The sequence below is a fragment of the Pyxicephalus adspersus genome, chromosome 5 (assembly GCF_032062135.1).
Source record: "Pyxicephalus adspersus chromosome 5, UCB_Pads_2.0, whole genome shotgun sequence".
NCBI lineage: Eukaryota > Metazoa > Chordata > Amphibia > Anura > Pyxicephalidae > Pyxicephalus > Pyxicephalus adspersus.
In genome coordinates this window covers 57,271,282-57,292,635 of record NC_092862.1, presented here as the reverse complement: position 1 = coordinate 57,292,635, position 21,354 = coordinate 57,271,282, and the positions used below count along the sequence as shown (strand labels likewise).

The following is a 21,354-nucleotide window of genomic DNA, read 5'->3' as shown; positions in this document are numbered from 1 at the left end:
GGTCAAAGCGTTCACACCTACCCGCCTATTAACTGTGGACTGCTTTAGGCTTCATTTGCTGCCATTTTTGCTCAGCCCACTGAAACCCTCATGGTAATTGGATTTGCTGACTATTCTATACCAGGCCCAGCTTTAAACTGTATTAGGAGCCCATAGATAGTGTTGGTCAAATATCTCACTATTCGATTCGACCGCTTTTCAATCGAATAGGCCGATAGTGTTCAGGCAATCGAACGTCGAATTCAACACAATAATGTCAATAGGGGGGAAATTCAAGTTGTTTTTTGGGATTGTGTAGAGCTTCTACAGGCTCCAAATACATTTAAGACATGTCAAGACTCCCACAGCTCTGCACAACACTGTACAAGGCAAGAGAAAATTCAGGAAGGCGTACTGAACTCATATGACCTCTCAATAGGGAATCTCTATTGAGAGGTCATATGAGTTCAGTACGCCTACGGTCACAGCTGACTGGAGGCACGTGCCCTGCACCCACCTGCCTCCAATCAGCTGTGATAGCAGGTTCCCAAAGTCCAGGTTCCCACGGTCCCTGGGCTAATAATTACAGCCCAGGGACCGTGGGAACCTCGTTTCAGGTTAGTTACTGTGAAAAAAGGTAAGTAATAAGTAAGTACACACAAATCACATACATTTATTAAAGAATACTTTTCACATTAAAGTCTGGACTCATTATTTGCACTTACCCCTGTACCTATTCCCCATGGTTGGACATCTGGGAGTCACCTTGTTTAAGGGGGATTCCGGATTCTGGAATTTGGAGCGCTGAATTTGCACCATTGAATCCCGTGTTTTTTGGCTCGGGTCTATCCGAATTCCGTCCATATTTGGGGCGAATATAAGGACAACCCGAATTCAAACACCAACACTATCTATGGATAGTGATTATGTTTTACAAACGTCATCTCAATAATAAAGATATTTTCTTCATTGAGCAGCCTCTCCCCAGTAATATTTCTGTATTGGGGCTGTAGTACAGGCAGACTAAGTGTACATAACCCTCCCCTCACATCACAGGAAGCTGCATTGCAGGAATACAACAGGTATATGTGGAAAGGCAGATACTCATTTTAAAAGAGAGGCCATTTCTCTAATTTAGGATACGTCCTAAATGTAACACAAAAACAAACTTTTTTTTTTTTAGCTGTAAAAAAACTAACACGACATCTGACATTCTCCACACAAGAGTGACAGAGGTTAGGACAATTGTAGTTACACCATGCGGCCAGTGGGGGTAGTCACGGCTCAGGCACGTCGTAGGGGTGCCGGGGATGTCGCTGTGGGTGTACAGCCGGCCTTGGCAGCCCAGTGCGCAGGCACAAGGAGCGGGGAATAATAATAGGTGGTGTGTGAGGCTTCATAGACTCAGAGGGATGGGACCCGAACGAGGACGGATCTGCAGCTAGCGGCACGGCTCACCCGGCAAAGCAGGTACTCGGGAAAGGTAAACAATGCCTGGCAACCATTCTTAATGTCAGATACACAGCCATAGTCACCTCACACAGCTGCATGCACATAGAAAGCTATGGAGGTGACTGTTCACTATAGAATGATAGATGTCTGTCCTTGTATGTAGCAGAAAGTTACAAGTCCATGCTGAATGTATTTCCTTCCTATAAGAATGTGTTACTATAACAGGGAGAAGTGTACAGAACAACAAGGACATTGCTGGCTGCACAGATGGGGTGTAGTGACGTCACGTATGACGTAACAGGGGCTTGGGATCAATTTCAGCACCATGGAGAGCAACAGGACTCCAGTGAAGGACACAGAGAGAGGACACAGGGATGTGCTGATCATTTCCTGACACTCTGTGCTGCCAGTTTATTATCATGATTATTGGACATCACAAGATGTTTATTCCAGGAACAGGAAATATCAGATGTATAATGTCAGAGGCTTTACAGCAAAAGTCATCATAAAAGTGCCCTCCAATCATTAATTATTTTTCTCTATGCTGGAATCTGATTGGTTGTTATGAGATTGTTGTCATCTTATTACTTTAATTCCAGGAATGGGTTAAGTTAACCGCGTTATATAAGAATGAGCTCAATACAGAACGTCACTGATCATTAGTCATATGGGACCACCATCACAAAGTTTATCATCTGCTAGCTGTGATCATATACACAATATTCTGTGCTCCTTATTTTATAGTCATTTATGACCCAGGATAATAAAAATGACATTGGGACAAACTATAACACAGTCAAGGATATTAACGATGATCACAGTTTTATTATAGTTTAAATATTTAATTATTTTTTTAATCGATAACTTGAACAGTTGTAAAGTTTCCAATCCCCATCACTGTCACATTTGCTGGCAATATTGGCCTGTATATAAATGTGGAGATACGAATAAGGATATACATATGAACATGAAGATAATGATATAAATAAAGAAATATCAAATAAATATAAAGAATATATATAAATAAAACTGAACTAAACCAATCCAACTTTCTCACTTTCCCCTTTTTCCAGATCAGTGGTCAAGTTAGAACTGTCAAGTAAATGGGATTCATTAAAGCTCTCCAAGATTGGAAAAGGTAGACTATCTCAAGAAAACTTGGGTGATCCAGCAAACCTGGAATGGATTTCTTAAAAATAGCTGGCAAATGTTTTCAGTCCTAGAGCAAGTCAATTCCAGGTTTGCTGGATCACCCAAGTTCCCCCAAGAAAGTCTTTTCTCTGCAGTCTTGGAGACATTTATCAAATCAGGCCCAGTGTGTATACTAACAGATGTACATCCTACATTCCATATCTGACGCAGTTACTAGTGTTCTTATGTCCTCCCAACTTTTATGGCTTTGTATGGCTGGCCAGCACCATGGCCATTGTAGATCTGAAAAGAAGCCAAGATGGTGCAACCGATAGGAAGGCTGAGTTCCACTTTACTGATATCTTTCAGATTTTAACTGCAGGTAGTACCCGGGTTAAGTAGATCCAACATACGGATGCCTCCTAGATACGAACCTGTTTCCCTGCTTGCTCTGTGCAGAATGGAGCTTGAAGGGGGGAGGAGGGGGTGGTTTGCATGACTTGCTGAAGAAATTCTTTGCTAAACACAGCTGAGGTTGTGGGTGATCTTAAGAGATGAGTTGATCATCAGCCTCTTGTAACCCTTTAATGACCAAGACAAACTCTACAGTTGTTTCTTTTTGTATATCAACTTACAGCTTGCTCCACAAGTTATTGAATGTCTAAGTTTTTTTTTTGTTTGTGATTAACTCACAGTGACCATTTTTATACAGTAACTGACACCACGCTGCCTAATAATATGTTGAGACAAACATCTGTCCTAATTGTGTTTATTAAAAAAATATACCTGTTCCGACTTACATAGAAATTCAACTTAAGAACAAACCTACAGTCCCTATATGGTATGTAACCCAGGGACTACCTGTATATGACTTTAGTTTGGGATATCCTAACCAATTGTCACATTGCTTGTTTGGATGCAATTGGTGGTTGTCAGATGTAATGTAAAATTTCTATGATTTTATTCTTCATTGTTAAAGAACTGAAATATTCCCTTTTATGTCCCCTTTAGCTTGGAAGAAAATGGCAAAAAGTGATGATTATATTTTTTTAACTATTTCCCATGTTGTGTCTTTTTCTTGCATTTCTTTAAGGAGATAAGAAAGTAAAAGAGGCCAGGAATGATTACTTACTAATTTAAAAAATTGTTTATATTTGATATATAATAAGCATACTCAGGCATACATTTACTATACTGGTTTATATTAGAACAGGACACTATTGTTATATTTGTAGTGTATTGGATGAGCAGATATCTGTAAAGTAAGAAATGCATGTCAATTTGCAGACCTTTAACTAGAAATCAGATTAAAGCTCATACATTTCCATTATCAGTATGTCTGCTTGTCTGGAATAACTGTAAATAGCATTCATTGTGAGTACTATGTATTTCTCTATGGAAACGCGTATTGAATAAGGATTTTCTGATGAGAGCCAATGAACGAATTAAGTTTTTATGGTATCATTTGCATGCAGATGTCAAAATCAGATTTCCCATAACAAAGCATTATTGTAGTGGAAATGTGCTCTGGCACTTGTCATTTTTTGGAAGTAATCCTGACTTCTGTGCTAACCTTATTTGCTTGCTTAATTTCTGTGGTTATTAGCGTTCCCGGCGTTCAGCTCCTAGTTGCTAAGGAGCAGAATGATCAGTTGTGAACCTATATAGAGAGGTATGACTGGATGTTGGGGGAGGAGTGACACAAACGTTAGCTTTCCACCCACCACTTCCTCTTGGCACATCTGACGGACGATGTTCTCTCCTTCCTTGTTATCCTCTCCTCTTCTGTTTATTGCTCTTGAATTTTTATTTTGTATTTCGTCTTATATTTGTCAATATACATTTTATGTTTTTTTATATTTGCATAAATATTTTTAGATTTTTTTTATAATTTTGTTAGCATTATGGAATTGAAATATAAATGTATATATATATATATATATATATATATATATATATATATATTTATAAAGTCCCAGCATCACTTGTGATAGCCTTTCTATGCCATGTTGAGGAGCTACCAAGGCTCCATGAAAGGAAGATGCAGTCTGTTGTTTCATATTCATAGGGGTCTATTTTTTAAAGTGGTGAATCTGCCATGAAATTGCTGCCATTGAAAAACATGAAACTGGAAGAGTCTCCACCACATTTCAGTAAATGTCAGATTCACTGCTTTATAAATAGACCCCATAGTTTTAAAAGAAGGGTAGTATTCTTTTAAGTAGTTCTCCTAAACTTTTGTTGGTTCCAGAGCTGCCCATTTCATTCTTCATACAAAAATGTACAGAAAAGGTCTGATTGAATATTCTGAACCTAGGCAGGAATAAAAAATATAGTCATATTGGCATGTAGATTGATCACTTGCACATTTAACATAGCAAGTATGAAGGTAAACAAGAACAGCACGGAGCGGCTTCACTGCTGTACTTTTATCCCACAACCTAGTAATTGAAATGAACCGTACCATGTGTGCCATCTTCAGTGTTTGTTTTGAGTTGAGATCTGTAGGAAGTCTTCTAAAACGAAGACCAATGGAAAAGTAAGGGAAGAAGAAGGGAAATGAAAATCAAGGTTAAAAAACAATTCCAGATGAGAGCAGGTAGGATCATATCACTTGACTTTTAAGTATGTATTCTATACTACTATATCTCTCCCCAATTGGACTTTGCACAATTCCTTCTTAAACTTAGACAATTTTTTAAAATAGTAGGGGGGTAGTGAGTACGTAAGGGTGCCGGATTTCTGTTCACTAGAAAGCTTCACTTAAAGCTGACTTTGCTGTAAAAGCGTTTTCATAAGGGGTAGGGGGTGAGTATGAAATATCAATCCTCTTTAATATACTAGTTAGGATTATCTTTACAAACAAGTAAAATGTTAGTTCTTTTGGAAGTAACCCATGAGGATACAGTATGAATACATAGAAAACACAGTGAATACATGTAGGCTGTTTAGCTAGGTTTATAATCCTTCAACAGGGCCAACATAATAGAAGTAATACCTTCATAGCATCAGATTTACACTCATTGCTCTGCTTTTTCTTCTGGTATGTGTAATTAATTATACCGAGACACATTCTATTTCAAAGGCAGCTGACTCTGTAAAACAGCATGTGCAGCTGTGTTTCACATATAATGAGCTACACAACATTTTAATCTTCACACCTGCAAATAATAAAAGTTGCAATGTAAATCTATTAAAAATAGTCTTCCTACTTATTGGAAAGCGTGCTAGGAAGCAGACAAGATAAATTGATCTTGACATGCAGCTGCCTTTTATATCATTTAAACTCTGAATATATTACTCATTTACAAAATAGCTCACCAGGTAAAGAGTCAATCCACAGACAAGTTGGTGCAGAATGGAAGAGGATTCACTCTCCTATGAGCATGTCTCCCTCCACTAATTTTTCTTATTTCTTCATATATAGAGAAATATAAAAAGAAACATAATGCAATGTTAGCATTGAATTATTTTGACTACTGCCGATGCACAAACTCCCAGCGCAGAAAGAGGTGAATATTTAGCAGAGTTAAGGTGTAGTTTAGAATCTAGGTAGGATTAGTGTTATGATTACTTAGGTTTTAGATGTAACGCTGGGGAAGTGAAGTGTTATGGGGTTTACAATTTTAGGAGTTAAGGGGTTAGTTAAACTTTAAAAATGTGACAGTTAAAATTCCTAATAAAAGTATAGGCATTCTAAGATGTATATTTATATAGTTGTGAAATCTGACAAACACTAAAACATTCCTTGGTAGGAATTCTTCCAGAACCATGTGTTTCAATCCTAGTATTTCATTCTCCACCAGGGATTGTGTCAGTAAATGTCAGATTAACTGCTTTATAAATAGACCCTTAAGTGAATGTACACTAAGGCTACGTACACACATGCAATAATTGTCGTTGGAAACGAACGATTAACGACCGATCGTTCGACAATCATTAACAAAAAAAAATGCACAACGACAGGCCAACAATGCCGATGAATGAGGAATGTCGCTGGAAACAAATGAGTGTTCTGGTGGATCTGTTGGGCGACAATCATGTACGGTCGTTCATTGATAGTGGATGGTTCTGCGGTACACTTTCTCTGTTACACGTCACTTCCTGCATTGTTCAAACGATTGTTCAAAATAATTGTGAATAACTGTTGATCTGTCATTCCTTTTTTAACAACAATTTTTGCACCTGTGTAGTCAGCCTTAGAGTTTCCTCTAATACCCTCAATCCCCTAATCTCAAATCCCATTGTGCCTGCCAGGGAAGTCCAGCGAATGCAACTTCCTGTCATGCTGTGGCAACAATGCTTCTGGTTGGTTATTCAGGGCAAAGTTGTCACTGTAGGCTGTGCATGCTTCTAATAAAGAGGGATGAAACATTGTTGGGATGTGGTTATCAACATTGTCACTGCAGTTTCACAAGCCTGTAGCTTATCAATCAACCCCTGGCCACCTCTAGTCCTTCCCATTTATTGACAGCATTGCCTGTTGCTAAACCCCCACTCTGAGCTGTCTGAAGGATAATGAATTGTAGGATTTCCTGTCTGTCATATTGGTCCAGTGACATTACTACTTTCTTATTTGCTAATGTGAACTTCACTTTGAATTTTCTGTATGCTTGTTTAAGGTCAGTCTTTGTAATCTCAAGTAATCATGGCAAAGACCATCCAACAGAACGAAATCACAATGACAGGTTTTCTTGAAATGTTCTTGTAGGGGAGAGGTAAACCTAAATTCTCAGGTAAACATAAAAACCCTCAGTTGAAATACATATATATGTCATTGGCCCTATCTACCAGAGGATTTGTAATTCTTTCTAACCACTAGAAAGAGTTTCAAATCATCTTCTAGACAGAAGGATGACTCCACTTTTGTTGTTACAGTTAAGGAATAAAGTGATATAACTTTCTTGCTCTTATAGCGTTGGTACTGATATGTCATTGGCTAATTTTGCCCTCTCCTCCCATTATCATGTTCTTTAGTAGCACGTGTGACTAGTAAAGTCACACGTCCGACTGGATTCTAGCACTGCTCTTCCCTATCCAAGGCATACAGAAATGATTTAGATTAACTAATTACATGGCCATTGGTGTCATGTTACAAATCCGCCATTCTACATATTCTCCTTGCAGTCAATGCTTAATTGCCATCTTACAAAACTAATTTTGGGGATGTTAAGCACACTTTCTAAGAGTAGGATATCATTGTCGGGAAATTGGTGACTACTCAAGCTCTTCTTCATGGCAATTAAATAGGGAATAGTCACATTTTGTGGCCTGTGCGTGGCCAACCATTGTCATGCAACAACAATACATTTCAAAACTATATACTCTTACAACACTGTTTAATTTTGCACCTCAGTTTTAGTAGAGAGTCACAATACTGGTTGCCTTTGATCCTTTTAAAAGCCAATCCACCATAACAATGCCTTTGTCATCCTGGAACACTACCAATTTGCTTTCCAGCTGAAGCGGATGACCAAAATTGTTTGGGTGTGGTGCTTCCTCAACTTTTCATCCTCTGCCAATTGCAAAGCCCAACATTCAGTTGTCCATGATATTATGGTATATAATTGTATTTTTTAAACCAGTTCACTGAGTTAGCCACCAAGATAACAATGCAGTTGCTCTCCTCATTGGCACTGCTCCATGTGTAAACAATCTTCTATACCCATCTTTTTATCAACACGGACTTCCATTCCCCTGATGCTTATAAGGCCATAACACCAAACTTAGTCTTAATCATTTCTGTGTGACCCTAATAGTTGTATGTAAATGTCAATTTAAGTATAATGGAGCAGCATAAAAATTGTGTTTTCTATGTCTGCCAGTTTTTTACATTGAAAGGATGCATTATTGTGGGCAACAAATGCCGGCCAGCTACCCTATTCAGAATGGTACCTTAACTATACCCAGGGTGCAACCAGTCAGCTTTTATTTGGCTAATCTGTACTCATAATTCATTTTATACATAAAAAATACATTAATTTGTAGTATAATAGCAGTATCAGTGAATTTATTGTTAAAAAGTGAATCCAAACAAGCACTTCTATTTAACATGGTATATTACTCTACTGAGTCACTTGTAAATTGTTATTTATTGTTTCTTAATTAAGATGGAATGTGATTTTTGTGTAATTTTATTTGCCATATCAGAGCTTTTATGGCCTAGCTATGAATCATAGAGTGAGCCAGATTTCTCAGAAAAATAAAAAGAGCTGTACATTTTCGCTCCTGTATGAAGGATTCTGATGGTAGGAGCATAGCTGTGTTAGAACTCAGAGATTATTATTTGCAAAGTGCATTTAGTTGAAGTTGTCTCTCAAATATGAGATGATTCCAAGACTGCATGCCTGCAGTTTTTAAGTATGAACATAGATCAGAACCCACTCTGTTATCAAGAATCATCTATTCATCTGCCCTGAAGGTTTTTTAAGCATGGATCACCACTGTCACTATCATAAAGTCAGTCTAGAACAATGTTTTGCAACCAAAACTGGAAGATATTGCATATAGACAAGAGGTGAGGAGCCGGGAGAAGGTCAGAAGTACTAAGACATACAGTAAGCGGAAATAAAATAGAAAATCATTGTTGAGCTGCAGTATCTCAATGAATTTCAGGCATTGGCCCTCTTCTTTTTTCATTTCTAGGGCCCAGCATCCTGACATCTTGAAATAGAAGAACTGTTAGCATTTAACATTGCAGTGATCGTCACAGAAACACACAACTACACAGATCAAACCCATAAAAATAGGTTTACTAAGAACTAAAAATAGTACAAAAAACTACCATTGTAAATGACAGTAATAAATTGCCCTAACCTGCAGGCTAGACGTGTAACCCTGTTTACTTTCATAATATACAAAAATGTAGCTATTCTTAGCCTAGTTCTGGGACTATAATATAAATCAAATTTAATGACAATAATAAACTAACCTAATCTAGTAGCAAGCAATAATAAAATTATCTTCTACAACTATGCTTACCTCTTAGAGCTTTGTCATCAAGAGTTCAGTAAGGGCAGACAGAACCTCTTCTATCATCAGTAACATTATATTGTGGTGGAGCTTTTGAAGCTTTAGGAAATGAAATAAGATAACAATCAAAATACAAAAAAAATCATATACAATTATGAATGTGTAATGAAAGTTTCCAACAAATCACGTGTAAGCTTTTTTTCCTGTCTGAAACAAGAGGAATTAAATCTGAAATCTGGACATTACAACCAGAGTGCTACCGAATGGTGAATTTATAGTTATTTATTTGCTTAAAAACAAATAAATTAATCTTCAAAATTAATACTTGCAATGACTATGTTGATTCTGGTGTATTTAAGCCTTTGTAGAAATGTTTACTAATACTGGTAGTCCCCAGGTTACATACGAGATAGGGACTGTATGTTTATTCAAAGTTGAATTTGTATGTAAGTCGGAACAGGTACATTATTTGAATAAATGCAATTAGGACAGATGTTTGTCTCAACATATTATTAGGCAGCATGGTGTCAGTTACTAAATAAAATCCTCACTGTGAGTTAATCACAAACAAAGCAAAAATAAAAAATCTAAAAAAAGCCTAGACATTGAATAACTTCTGGAGCAAGCTGTGCTTTGATATGCAAAAAGAAACAGCTGCAGAATTTGTCTTGGTCATTAAAGAGTTACAAGATGTTACAGATCAGCTCCACTCTTAAGATCACCCACAACCTCAGCTGTGTTTAGCAAAAGTTTTCCTATGCAAGTTGTGCAAACCGCCCCTCCCCCCTTCAAGTCTCCATCCTGCACAGGAGCAAGCTGGGAAGCCCCGTTCGTATCTAGAAGGTCTCTGTATGTCGGATGTCCTTAACCCTGGCACTATTTGCTGCTACTTCCTTTCTACATACCTGCATTAATAGTTGTGCAACATCGTATGCACTGTAAAAGTTTATATTTGGATTTGGTTTTACATTCTTTAAACATACAAAGAATGGTAGCAGTGCAGTGGTAGCAACATTTAGTTAGTTTAGTTAGTTAGTCCGTCACCTGATTTTCCGAGACATTTTTGGAAAAAAGGGCAAATATATATAACAGAATGAAAATTATGTAGGTAGTCAAACTGAATCACTTTACCAGAATGCTTAGGATAATGTTAACAGAAACCTGTGTTTTATTGGGAGGTGAGAAGGGGGTGGCTGCAGAAAGACATTCTAATCTATGGAAGAAAGTGAGAGAAGTGAGTCACACAAAGCGAAAACCAGAATGATATGGGATGAGGTTAAAGGCATCTTATTTATTTTCATTTTGCTTCCCTTCGAGGTTACCTAAAGCCTAATTCCGGGGAAAAAATACCCTATGTGCACACTGCGATATTCTATTCTCATTAAGCACTAAGGGACCCTTAGTATGGTACTTTGTGACTGGACCCCCCAGCATCTTCATCGTTCTGAGCCAAAGTCACAGGCACTGATTTCACCCTGTGCAATGCAGGGCCAAGTGCCTTGCATGGTAAGTGAGGTTGCTAGGAGCCTACCCAGAGAGATCAGTCAGAAGAGGAGAGCAATTGGTGACCAGGGGAATATGGGGTATGGTAACTAAAGTCCTTGTTCCGCCTAAAAAAAAAACGATCATTTACCCTATGCATTGCTATGGTAGACCAACTGCAAGGGTACTTTTTGTTTTTTCAAGTTTATATTGTTTTAGAACTTTTAAACTATTTCTCATTGGTGTTTGGTTTACTAAATATTTCCTAAATGTGTGTAATTTCAGGTCATAAGGATGAGTTCGTGTGCTGATGTCTGTGGATCCAAGCAGTCACAAAGCACTCCTGAAGGAGGATACCATCGCTACGGAGTTCGGTCCTACCTGCACCAATTTTATGAGGACTGTACAGCTTCAATATGGGAATATGATGAAGATTTTCAGATACAGAGATCGCCCAGTAGGTGGAACTCTATTTTCTGGAAGGTAAGTAGTTTATTTTCAATGCTTTGTCTATTTTTAAAGCTATGCCCATGTAATGTTTTGTGTAACTCCGCAAAACTTGAAGGTTAAGCTTTGTGTAACCAGGGTGAAGTTATTAACTTTTAATTTTAAGAAATCTGTAAGCTGCTTTTTTAAATTAAAAAACAAACCACTAGCATAGAATGTAATTGTGTATCCTCCCGTACTCATTGACTGATATGAGGGGGTGCTGAGACCTGTCTTTGCCCAGAAAGAAGGGAGCCAGAGTTATGAAATAACACATTTATTCAACATATTCCCCCCTGAGATTTGGTGCAGTGCAGTTGCAGCTTTTCCAGACCATTCAAATAAAAGTCCTTTGGTTGGGCCGCAAACCAGCTATCAGCAGCATTTTGACATCAGAAATGTCCTCAAAACATTGCCCCTTCAGGTGTTGCTTCAAATCTGGGAACAGATATTAGTCTGAAGGGGCCAGGTCAGTTGAGTAGGGGGGATGGTGGACCAATTTGGCAGCCACAACGTTGGACGTTTGCACAGGTGCATTGTCCTACAAAAAAAGGATCCCTTTGGTGAACTTTCCACGACATTTCGTCTTAATTGCCTCCTTCAACTGGTCCAGGAGGTTAGCATAATACTGTCTGGTGATACTAGAGCCCTGAGGTAGGTAGTTCACCAACAGAATACCGTCTTTGTCCCAGAAAACGGACGCCATGACTTTTTTGGCCATTTCTAGGTTCAGAACTTCTTCAGCTGCGGGGACCCGCTATGGTGACATTGCTTTGACTGTTCTTTGGTTTCAGGACCATAGATGTGGAGCCAGGCTTCATCCTCGGTCACTAACCTAGCCATAAAGTCCTGTGCAGCTTCAAAATGGGCCAAAACAGCTTTGGATTCTTCAACTCGTTCCTTCTTCTGATCGCTGTTTAAACATTTTGGCACCCACTTCACTGAAGGCTTGCGCATGTCTAGGATAGTGGTGATAACAAACCTAACACACTCCCGTGAAATGTCAAGTATCTGAGCTATCTTTTTTGCGGATATTCGCCGATCCTCAATAATCAGCGCATGGACAGCATTGCAGGTTGCCGGGTCAGTTGAGGTTGGGGGGCGCCCACTGCGGGGCCCATTTTCAATGGTGAAATGCCCAGTCTTGAAACGAGATATTCAGGTTTTGACAGTGCTGTAGGAAGGACACGTCTCCCCCAGTGTTTGTGACATCTCAGTGTGCATGTCCTTTGCTGGCTTTCCCTGGAGAAACAAGAACTTCATGATGGCCCATAACTCCAGCGACGTGAAACTTGCTTGTGCCTCTGCCATCACAGCTTCTCACTAAAAGAAAAAACAGTTTGAGGACTCCCAAAGACCAGAAATTTGCAGTTACATAATATGATATTAGGCTGTCATATGCCCCCACACTCATTTTTCTATTTCATCTGGAAGGGGGCAAAGCCAGGAACTTCTCAGCAGCTCTCTTGTATTGCCAGTGATGCCACAGGGAACTTAGGGAACCTTCTTCCCTTAGCATTCCTTGGGTAACTGACATGAGCCTCCAACAGAACTTCTTTCAGATATTAAGCAGTGAGGAGAAAGGGGCTCTGCTCCCTCCTCTGGGATCCCACCATAGAAGAAAGGTATATATTAGTGATTTAGAAATACAGGTTGACATTCAAAAATCCAGCAACCTCGGGACCGAGTGTCAGATTTTTTTTTATACTTACCTCCACACACAGGCCAGCGTTCCTCTCGCAGCACCGTGGACATCAGGCACAGTTCCAGAGAGCAGGCATCAGGGACGTCTCAAAGTGTATTTAGTTTAGCAAGCAAGACCTAACAGCTGTTTCTGCAGAACAGCGCCATGAAAACATTAGTGGCCAAACAGCCAGTACTGCACTGTACTGCAGTCCCTGTTTTGTAAATGCAATCCGAAATTCATGCCGGGAAACTGAAGGATCCGGATTATCGATGGCCAGATTTTCAATTGTCAACCTGTAGTACAATTATTTTAACACTTGTAGTGTATTTATACACCTAGAAGTTGTCACATTTAATTGGACTTGTTCTGTAAAGTTGAAGATGTTTCACTACTTATCAGGTAGCTTCTTCAGCTCTAATTATTGTCAGGAACATATTTACTTGTATCCAATATGATTAAAATATGTCAAGGCAGATATTTATTGTCCAAGAACAAGATGGAAATCCAACTCTTATGAAACATGAAATCTGAGTTATCAGTTTATTATTTGGATTATCTAGCTAATGGTATGAATTTTTGTCATTTTGCCAGAATACAAGAGAGCTTTTAATTTACTTGAACGCAAACCAGGGGTTATTTGAGCTATACAACATTGGGCTAAAATAGTAAGAGCAAGCACTTAAAGTTGAACTAAAGTCCCTCTATACAAAATAAAGGATCAGGTAGATAGTTATTGCAGATGTCCATTATGAGATAACATGTCTTACCTCCCTGATCTCACAGGGAATGTGTGAAAAAGTAGAGCTGCACATGTGCAGCATCAGCTTTGCTTACAGGGGAAACCTGGCAATCCCTGCTCCCCTTGAGTGCGAAGGGGACAGATGAACTCCTGCACGCAGTAGTTGCGTCACCCCAGCACGACCAACCAAGATGACTGATAATTACAGTAATAGAGGTTGTGTCAGTATTTTATGGATGTTACTTTCTTAGCATTTCATGCCATCAACCAGGAACAAACTGGCATTATGTTGGAGGCGCCATTACTTCAGTTGTATGCAATACATATCGAGACTCATCAAAATTAGACTTTTTAGGTGCAAATATGTCACAACAACAAGTTTAGCTAAATGCCAAAATGTATAACAGTACAATATTATAAAATGACTGATGGTAAAATAGACAAATTCTCCAAATCCACTTCTACTACTGCCAACACAACACATTGCTATATTATACTTCTAGAGAATATAAAGAAAAACATAATACGTTTTTTCTTCTGATTTAGTGTATTTTTTAAAAGTGCATACAGAGTGGAGTGTGGTAATTTCTGATTGCATTTCCCAGATCATGAATCTGCTTTATCAGGGGGTAAAGGATGTGTATACAAAGGATCTGATTAAAAAAATGGCTCCAATCATAGACCAGAAGCCCATTTTCCCTGAACCAGGGAAGGAACCACAAGGAATAAATGTGTCTCCCAGACATTGGATGTTGATATTTATTCTTTAGAATTTCGGGTAACTGATGTGATGTGCCCTCCTGGAAACATCTTCAAGTAGGGGAACCTTTATTCGCATATGTGTGAATGTTGTAAGTAGGTGTTATATTAGAAATAACTTTTATGTCAGATTCATTCTTTAAACTGCCTAAAAATACAAATGACTTGCAATATTTACCTGCTTTTGCACACTTTCCCTACAGGTCGGACTCATATCGGGCATTGTCCTCATGCTGACAGGTATAACAGTACTTGCTGTTGGGTTTCTGGTGCCACCTAAAATCGAAGCCTTTGGAGAAGATGATTTTGTTGTTGTGGACAGTCATGCTGTCCAGTTCAATGGAGCACTTGATATTTGTAAATTGTCAGGTGCCATTATGTTTTGCATTGGAGGAACAACACTGGCAGCATGTCTTCTAATGTCTGCCTTTGCTAAGAGTTACTCCAAAGAAGAGAAGTACCTGCAACAAAAGTTTAAAGAGAGAATAGCAGACCTTAAGGCTCATGTGCACCCAGTAACAAAAGCCCCAGCTCCGGGAGACTCGAAGATACCTGTCACTCTGTCCAAAGTCCAAAATGTCCAACCTTCATCTGAAACTTGACATTTACACATAATTGTAGACATCATTAAAATGAAAAGGTCAGCTTTTGTGTTACAGTGAAAAGTCTTATTTTGCTGTACAGTTTAACTGTACTTGGCAGGAAACCATATGAATAGGCCAAATAATAGCAAAATGTGAAAAGATCCTGAATTCTTGTGTGTCATTGTGGGAAGCTTACCTTACCTAAACGGTAAACCTTCTGAAGAGTACACAGCTGTTATGGGCCAGTAAGCCCCATTAGTAGTCCAACGTGACAACAGAAACATACTGCTTGTTTGTGTTTTCCTTTACTGTCGCTTACTATGTAAAAACTTTAGGTACACTACATGATAACAATCAGTACCAACTATATCAGAAAGAGACACATATTTGTAATGAACAGCTCAATGAAAGATGCTTAAGGCTAAAATATTCTTCAATTATATAGGTCATATCCTTAGATTTCTAACTCACAATGTTATTTGCATCTCATTTTTTGCTTTTTTGTGTTTTTATTATTTGTGGTGTTGCCTTTTACTTTTCACCTAAAATAAATTGTCTACAGTTTTTTACCATACTCTTCAATACTCTATTACTTCCATACAACCATAAAGCTCTCAACCAGATAAAATATGTGACAAAATAGTTCTTTCCCTTAATTTAGCCTAATGAAACCTAGACTTTATAGTCATTCTGTGCCATTGTGTGCAACTGCTTTAACAGGAAAGGGTAGGAACAAATATAATAATGGGGACCGATAGTCTCTTTGACTGAATTTCTGTATCTATGACTTCAGAATTTATTTTTTAATATAGTTTTCTGCCACCAGTAAGAAAAGTAAGTTAAAGAGACATCATCCAGCCGGTACGTCTGGGATATTTGTTTTCAGTGTGTGGTCTATGTGGTCTCCAGTTGATGGAAGCCTATAGGCTTCAACTGTGGCTAAAAGCAGTATTAGTATATATAAATGTAAAAACCCATTTATGCATGTAAACACCAAGCATTATGTTTACATGCCCTCTGTAAATGTCAGTTCAATTGAGTGTGCATTTTCCCTCTAGGGCATACTATAATCACTAAGAAAAGGATACTGCTTGGACTGAGAGCATCATTAAAAGTGAGGCTGTTATTGAATAGACTCACCCTAATGTGTACTATTTTACTTTGTCAGGATTACAGGCGTCTTTCCTACATGGTTTAAGTCCAGTATTCATTATGGAGCAATCATTTAGAGAATATAAGGACTCTCAGGGACATTTATGAAGATAATATATTAACAATGATGATGTACTCCGGAGATCATAGCTCACCATTACATAAGCAACATTATTAAATAGCCAAAAGTACAATTCAATAAAACCTGATTGAAGCGTAGTTATAACTGATAATAATCCATATAGCACCATATCCTACAAAGCTATTAATCCATGCAGTTTCATAACTTGCTCTTCTTTATCCTCATGTGCTGCCTCAGCTAATCGAAATGTAATAGTTGCTTACACTCCTGTGCTTTATCCCTGAAATATAAGCAGCTGTTATACTCTTGACTGTGCAGCCATCTGCGAAGAGTAACATTTTCAGCACTTTGCCCTATGACTCCAGCCACATATGAGTGCTGAAAAAAAGCATCAAAAACAGCTAATGTACTGTTAATGTCTCCAATCTGAACATTGCTTTCAAGTCACTTTCAAAGCAATTTAGCATTACTTGGATTTAAAAAAAAAATCCTTTTTATTCTTCTTTTGATAGGGCAAAATGACCTAGCATATCTTTTTTAATATCCCATGTTTTTAACTCTCAGTGACTAAAATGAATAAAAAACCCACCATTTTTATTCTTCACATATCTAAATCTATCTGTATGGTTAAAAAGCTATCTGTACATTTAAAAGCCAGCAGCTATAAAGTCACGTTACTTTTAGCTAGATGCTGAGTGCCTGTACCAAAGTATGTTGTTCTAATATGATTGCACTTTGCACATTTACATTCACATTTACAAGTCATTATTCAGTATTCTTGATATATAGAAAGATAGCATCCAAAATGAAGAGCAGTGTTTTGGGTTAAGCAGCCCATATTGAATTCAGACCTCAATGATGATTCACTATTTTATCAGTAGTAGAGGATTACAAACTCTCCTTTGAGTCATTTTTCATATGTTCCATGTGACCACACAATGCTACAGCAGCTAATAAAATGAATACAAAATAAGCCTTCAAACTGACAAAGACAGAATGAGGAGCAGTTTTCTAGGGACATTTTAAACGAGGACATTTAAAAAAAAACCTGAGCACAGGAACAAACATGACTTTCTTTGTTAGCTCTTGGTGTTTTTAATTCAAAGCTGAACATTTCTAGGCCAAGTCTAATTATGGGTCATCACATGCTATTAAAATGGTATTAGTCTGCCTTGAAGAAATATTGCATATATAAATAGAAGTTGGTGTCTTCATCACATTTTTAGAGTAAATCCTAACTTGAGTGCATGTATTTTATTAAAACACTGTATCTCATGATGGTTTACAACCTGGTTTCAGGCATGTGTTTCAGGCACGTTTATATACAGACTCAAGGTGGTCTTTTTGGTGGTGACATTAGCAGAAAATTCCTCTGCAATAAATAGGAGCACAGCTACCTTAAATTTCCCCAAAACTTCAAGACCAACATACCATAGCAGCTGGAGGACAAACATCATCCTATAATACAAAGTGCCTGAACAAGGAACTTAATAGCAGAATTGCCGGGTATTATTTTAATTAAATCTGTTAATTAAAAAAAGATGGAAAATATTGTTTTAATAACAGTGGACTCCTGTCAGCACTGGGTCACTTGCACAATAAAAGTCTTAAAATACATATCCTATTAGCTATCTGTTTGTAAGGCTGCCACTTTACTTCTGTCCCAGCCACTTCAAGTATTCTCCAGTCCGATGGGTTGACCATGTGCTACCCCCATCACTCCAACAGTACGAGCCAGCAAAAAGGCAGGAATTCATGCACCTGAATAACTCAAATAAAAGCATCCAGGACAGGAGTGAAGTGGCAGCTTTTAAAGAAAAGGGATTGCAGAAAGGTATGTATAGGAGGTCTTCTTTTAGCAGGGATGCTGGGCCCGATTTATGAAAACTCTCTAGGGCTGGAGAGAATACACCATCAGTGAGACTGGGTGATCCAGCAAACCTGGAATAATTCTAGTCAAGGATTCAAAACATTTGCTAATGAATAGCAGATAATTTTTAAGCAATCCATTCCAGGTTTGCTGGATCACATAGAATTTTAGATATTGGGTTTACATTTATCTTGAGCATTCCTGCCATAGTTTATGCAGTCGTCACCTTAACATTTTCCCCATCCCACAACAGGGATCTTCCTAACTATTATAAAATAATTATCAGTCCATTGTGAGCAGGCTACTGGTAAATCTGTCATGGAAAATGGGTGAAACTACTTAGATCCAATCTCCAGCTTTTGAATGAAGTGACCTTTTGATTAAGTTAGTCTTTTCCAAAAATCAGTGCTTTATCTGTGACTTTTTTTTATAATTAAACCATGTTTATGATATAATAAATAATGCCATAGTAAAAACACTTTGCTTCATGCAGTCTCACATCGGCATGCTGTTATTTTGCACACAGCCATTTTCATATATGGTCATGTATTTCTTTTCTACATTTTCTGTTTTTATTATCTAAGTTTTCTCTTGTTGTGCAATACTTTGCTTTGTCTTCTAATTTACATTAGAAAGCAATTTACAAATATTAAACACAATAACACAAAATTTATTTTTGAATAAACATTTATATGCAAATAAGACTTATTTTAAGAGAATTTATACCTAAAGTTTATAAAGTTCCTGTTGAACTGCAGTCACCCATAGATCTTTAGTTATCTTGTAGAGTGAGTCAGGAGGCAAAAAAAGTTACACTCTATATTGAAAAGACCATATATATAGATATATATATATATATATATATATATATATATTACTCCTAACCACAGTTCACTTTCGTACTCTTTAAGTGCCTGCAAGCATATATCTCAAAACAATATAGCTCTGCTAGGAAATACATATATATTCTTTTAAGGATTTTATAGGAATCACACATGGATTGGATAACATTAATGAAATTAAAATGATGAGTTTGCTCACTAAAACAGTTTATCACGACAGTATTTTTCTTCTGCTTTGTTACTTGGTTAGATAACATTCCTACAATATTGTAATCAGTGAAACTTAAGCTAAGGCCTGCAGGTTTGACCAGGAAATATGTTCTACCTACTTGCACACTAAAGAGCAGAAGAAATAAAAATCCCAACCCACAAATGTTTGTCTTGGTCCAGCAGAGAAATGTGATTGAGTATTGAGAATAAAACATCCCATTTATATGTCAACTGCACCCTGATTTACAGGTCACTCCCCATCAATAACTGTGCTTATTCAGTTCCAGTAAATCCAAAATACAAGTTACCTAATATAAAGATGCCAAAAAAAATCATGCATTTGTTTAAAATGTAATATTTGTTTAACTATATTATCAGTGCCTCCACTGGGTAACCCCAGTGCAAGTTTTTCAGTGGTGGCTTTTTTGTGCTCATTAAACTTTCCTAGGGATTTTTACTGCAATGAAAGAGAACCTGTTACAACGTGAATATGAGAGATGACAATACTAACTTGTTTTTAAAGGGAAGGCAAGAAAAGAATCATCATTGCCTTGTGAAACGAGGATAATGCTGACAGCCCAGGATCTGACCCATTAAAAACAGGTCAGCATTGGCAGGTCTTATTCTGTCTTGACAGGTTCTGCTAAAAGCAAAAGTCTGTAAATTTCACTAATTTGAGTTTACCAAGCATTTCAACCTCTTCATAATTTGGTAACAATTATCCCTGATTAAATATCCTATGAAAAATGTTATATTTCAGAAAATACTAAGTGGTTTGTAAAAACTATGACAACACAAATATGCAAACATTCAAATTACTGGCTAAGTTCTTATGTTCTGCTGAAAGCCTTGTTGTCCAGTGTGAATTTTGTGTATACAACAAGTAATAATATATGTACTTGTACCGAACGTTCACTTCCCATGTAAAGTGATGTAACTATTGTATCTGTAATATTTTTACCTGTCCATAAGAGAGTAACAGTACATCAAATTACAGAGAGAGTCTGGTGGGCTTATATCCTATGGAGATCGTAGAGTCACCTTCTATTTTTGTAGAGCCTGTTTTATTTTACTTCATAGACTATATATTCATATTAATCAGTGTTATTAGAAAATAATTCAGTGTTTAAAATATGGCAGCCCTGATGTATCTGAATGTCTAATGGGAAAAAATTTATATGTTGCCCTTACTTACCAACAAAGGGTACCCTGTCGTTTTTTCCAGGATAGATTAGAATTAGTCTGGTTGGTAAGCTGACCAACTAGGTTCAACAAGGTTTGAGTTAATGACCTGGCAACCTCTATAGCTCATGTGGAAAGGTATTTGGCTAGATGAGCAATTTCGTCAATACTTGATATTATTGCCAAGGCAAAAAAAAAACGTTTTTAGTAACATTTTGGGTCTGGTTAGTTGGTGACCTTAGAACACTCCTGTAGTAAAACAAAAATTAAACCATTACCATTACTGGGGTTGCAGAGGTATATTGGTATGAACTTTTCTAACTATTTACATTTGATTTATAATTGTAGCAATGGGTTTACACATCTCTGGTATTGCCCGTCTGACTGTCTGTGTAGTCTGTAATAGGGTTGCTTGCTTTTTACACATTTCAAACTTTAAGCAACCCTATCGCAAATTCTAAATCATGGCATGTCAGGCAACACCAGAGATGGGTGAACCCATTGCTACCATAATAAATCAAATACTGTATGAAATCTCATCAACTTTGTATCATGAAACCAATATACTGTGGCAACCCTTGTAATGGCACACCTTGGAATTTCTTTTTTGTTCTACAACATTAATGTTCAAACTCAACATGGGTGTTCTACGGTGTCCCCGCTCCTCCTATTCCATTCCGTACATAAAGAATAAACCTCAGCAGGAAAGGTGAACCCCTTTATCACTTTTGCCCCGATGATGGGA

At 37.6% G+C, this 21,354-nt stretch overlaps 1 protein-coding gene across 2 annotated transcripts; it reads left to right on the top strand.

Annotated features, from left to right (window-relative positions):
* The first annotated feature begins 1,306 nt into the window (after positions 1–1,306).
* NRSN1 (neurensin 1) lies at positions 1,307–18,122 on the top strand. Of its 2 annotated transcripts, none has more exons than XM_072411621.1 (3): positions 1,307–1,449; positions 11,302–11,499; positions 14,891–18,122. In XM_072411621.1, the coding sequence occupies exons 2-3, from the start codon at positions 11,311–11,313 to the stop codon at positions 15,287–15,289; spliced, it is 588 nt and encodes a 195-aa protein (XP_072267722.1). In that variant the 5' UTR covers positions 1,307–1,449; positions 11,302–11,310; the 3' UTR covers positions 15,290–18,122. The 2 variants fall into 2 exon arrangements, with proteins under 2 accessions (XP_072267722.1, XP_072267721.1); XM_072411620.1 differs by having other exon boundaries at positions 1,307–1,462.
* The last annotated feature ends 3,232 nt before the right edge of the window (positions 18,123–21,354 follow it).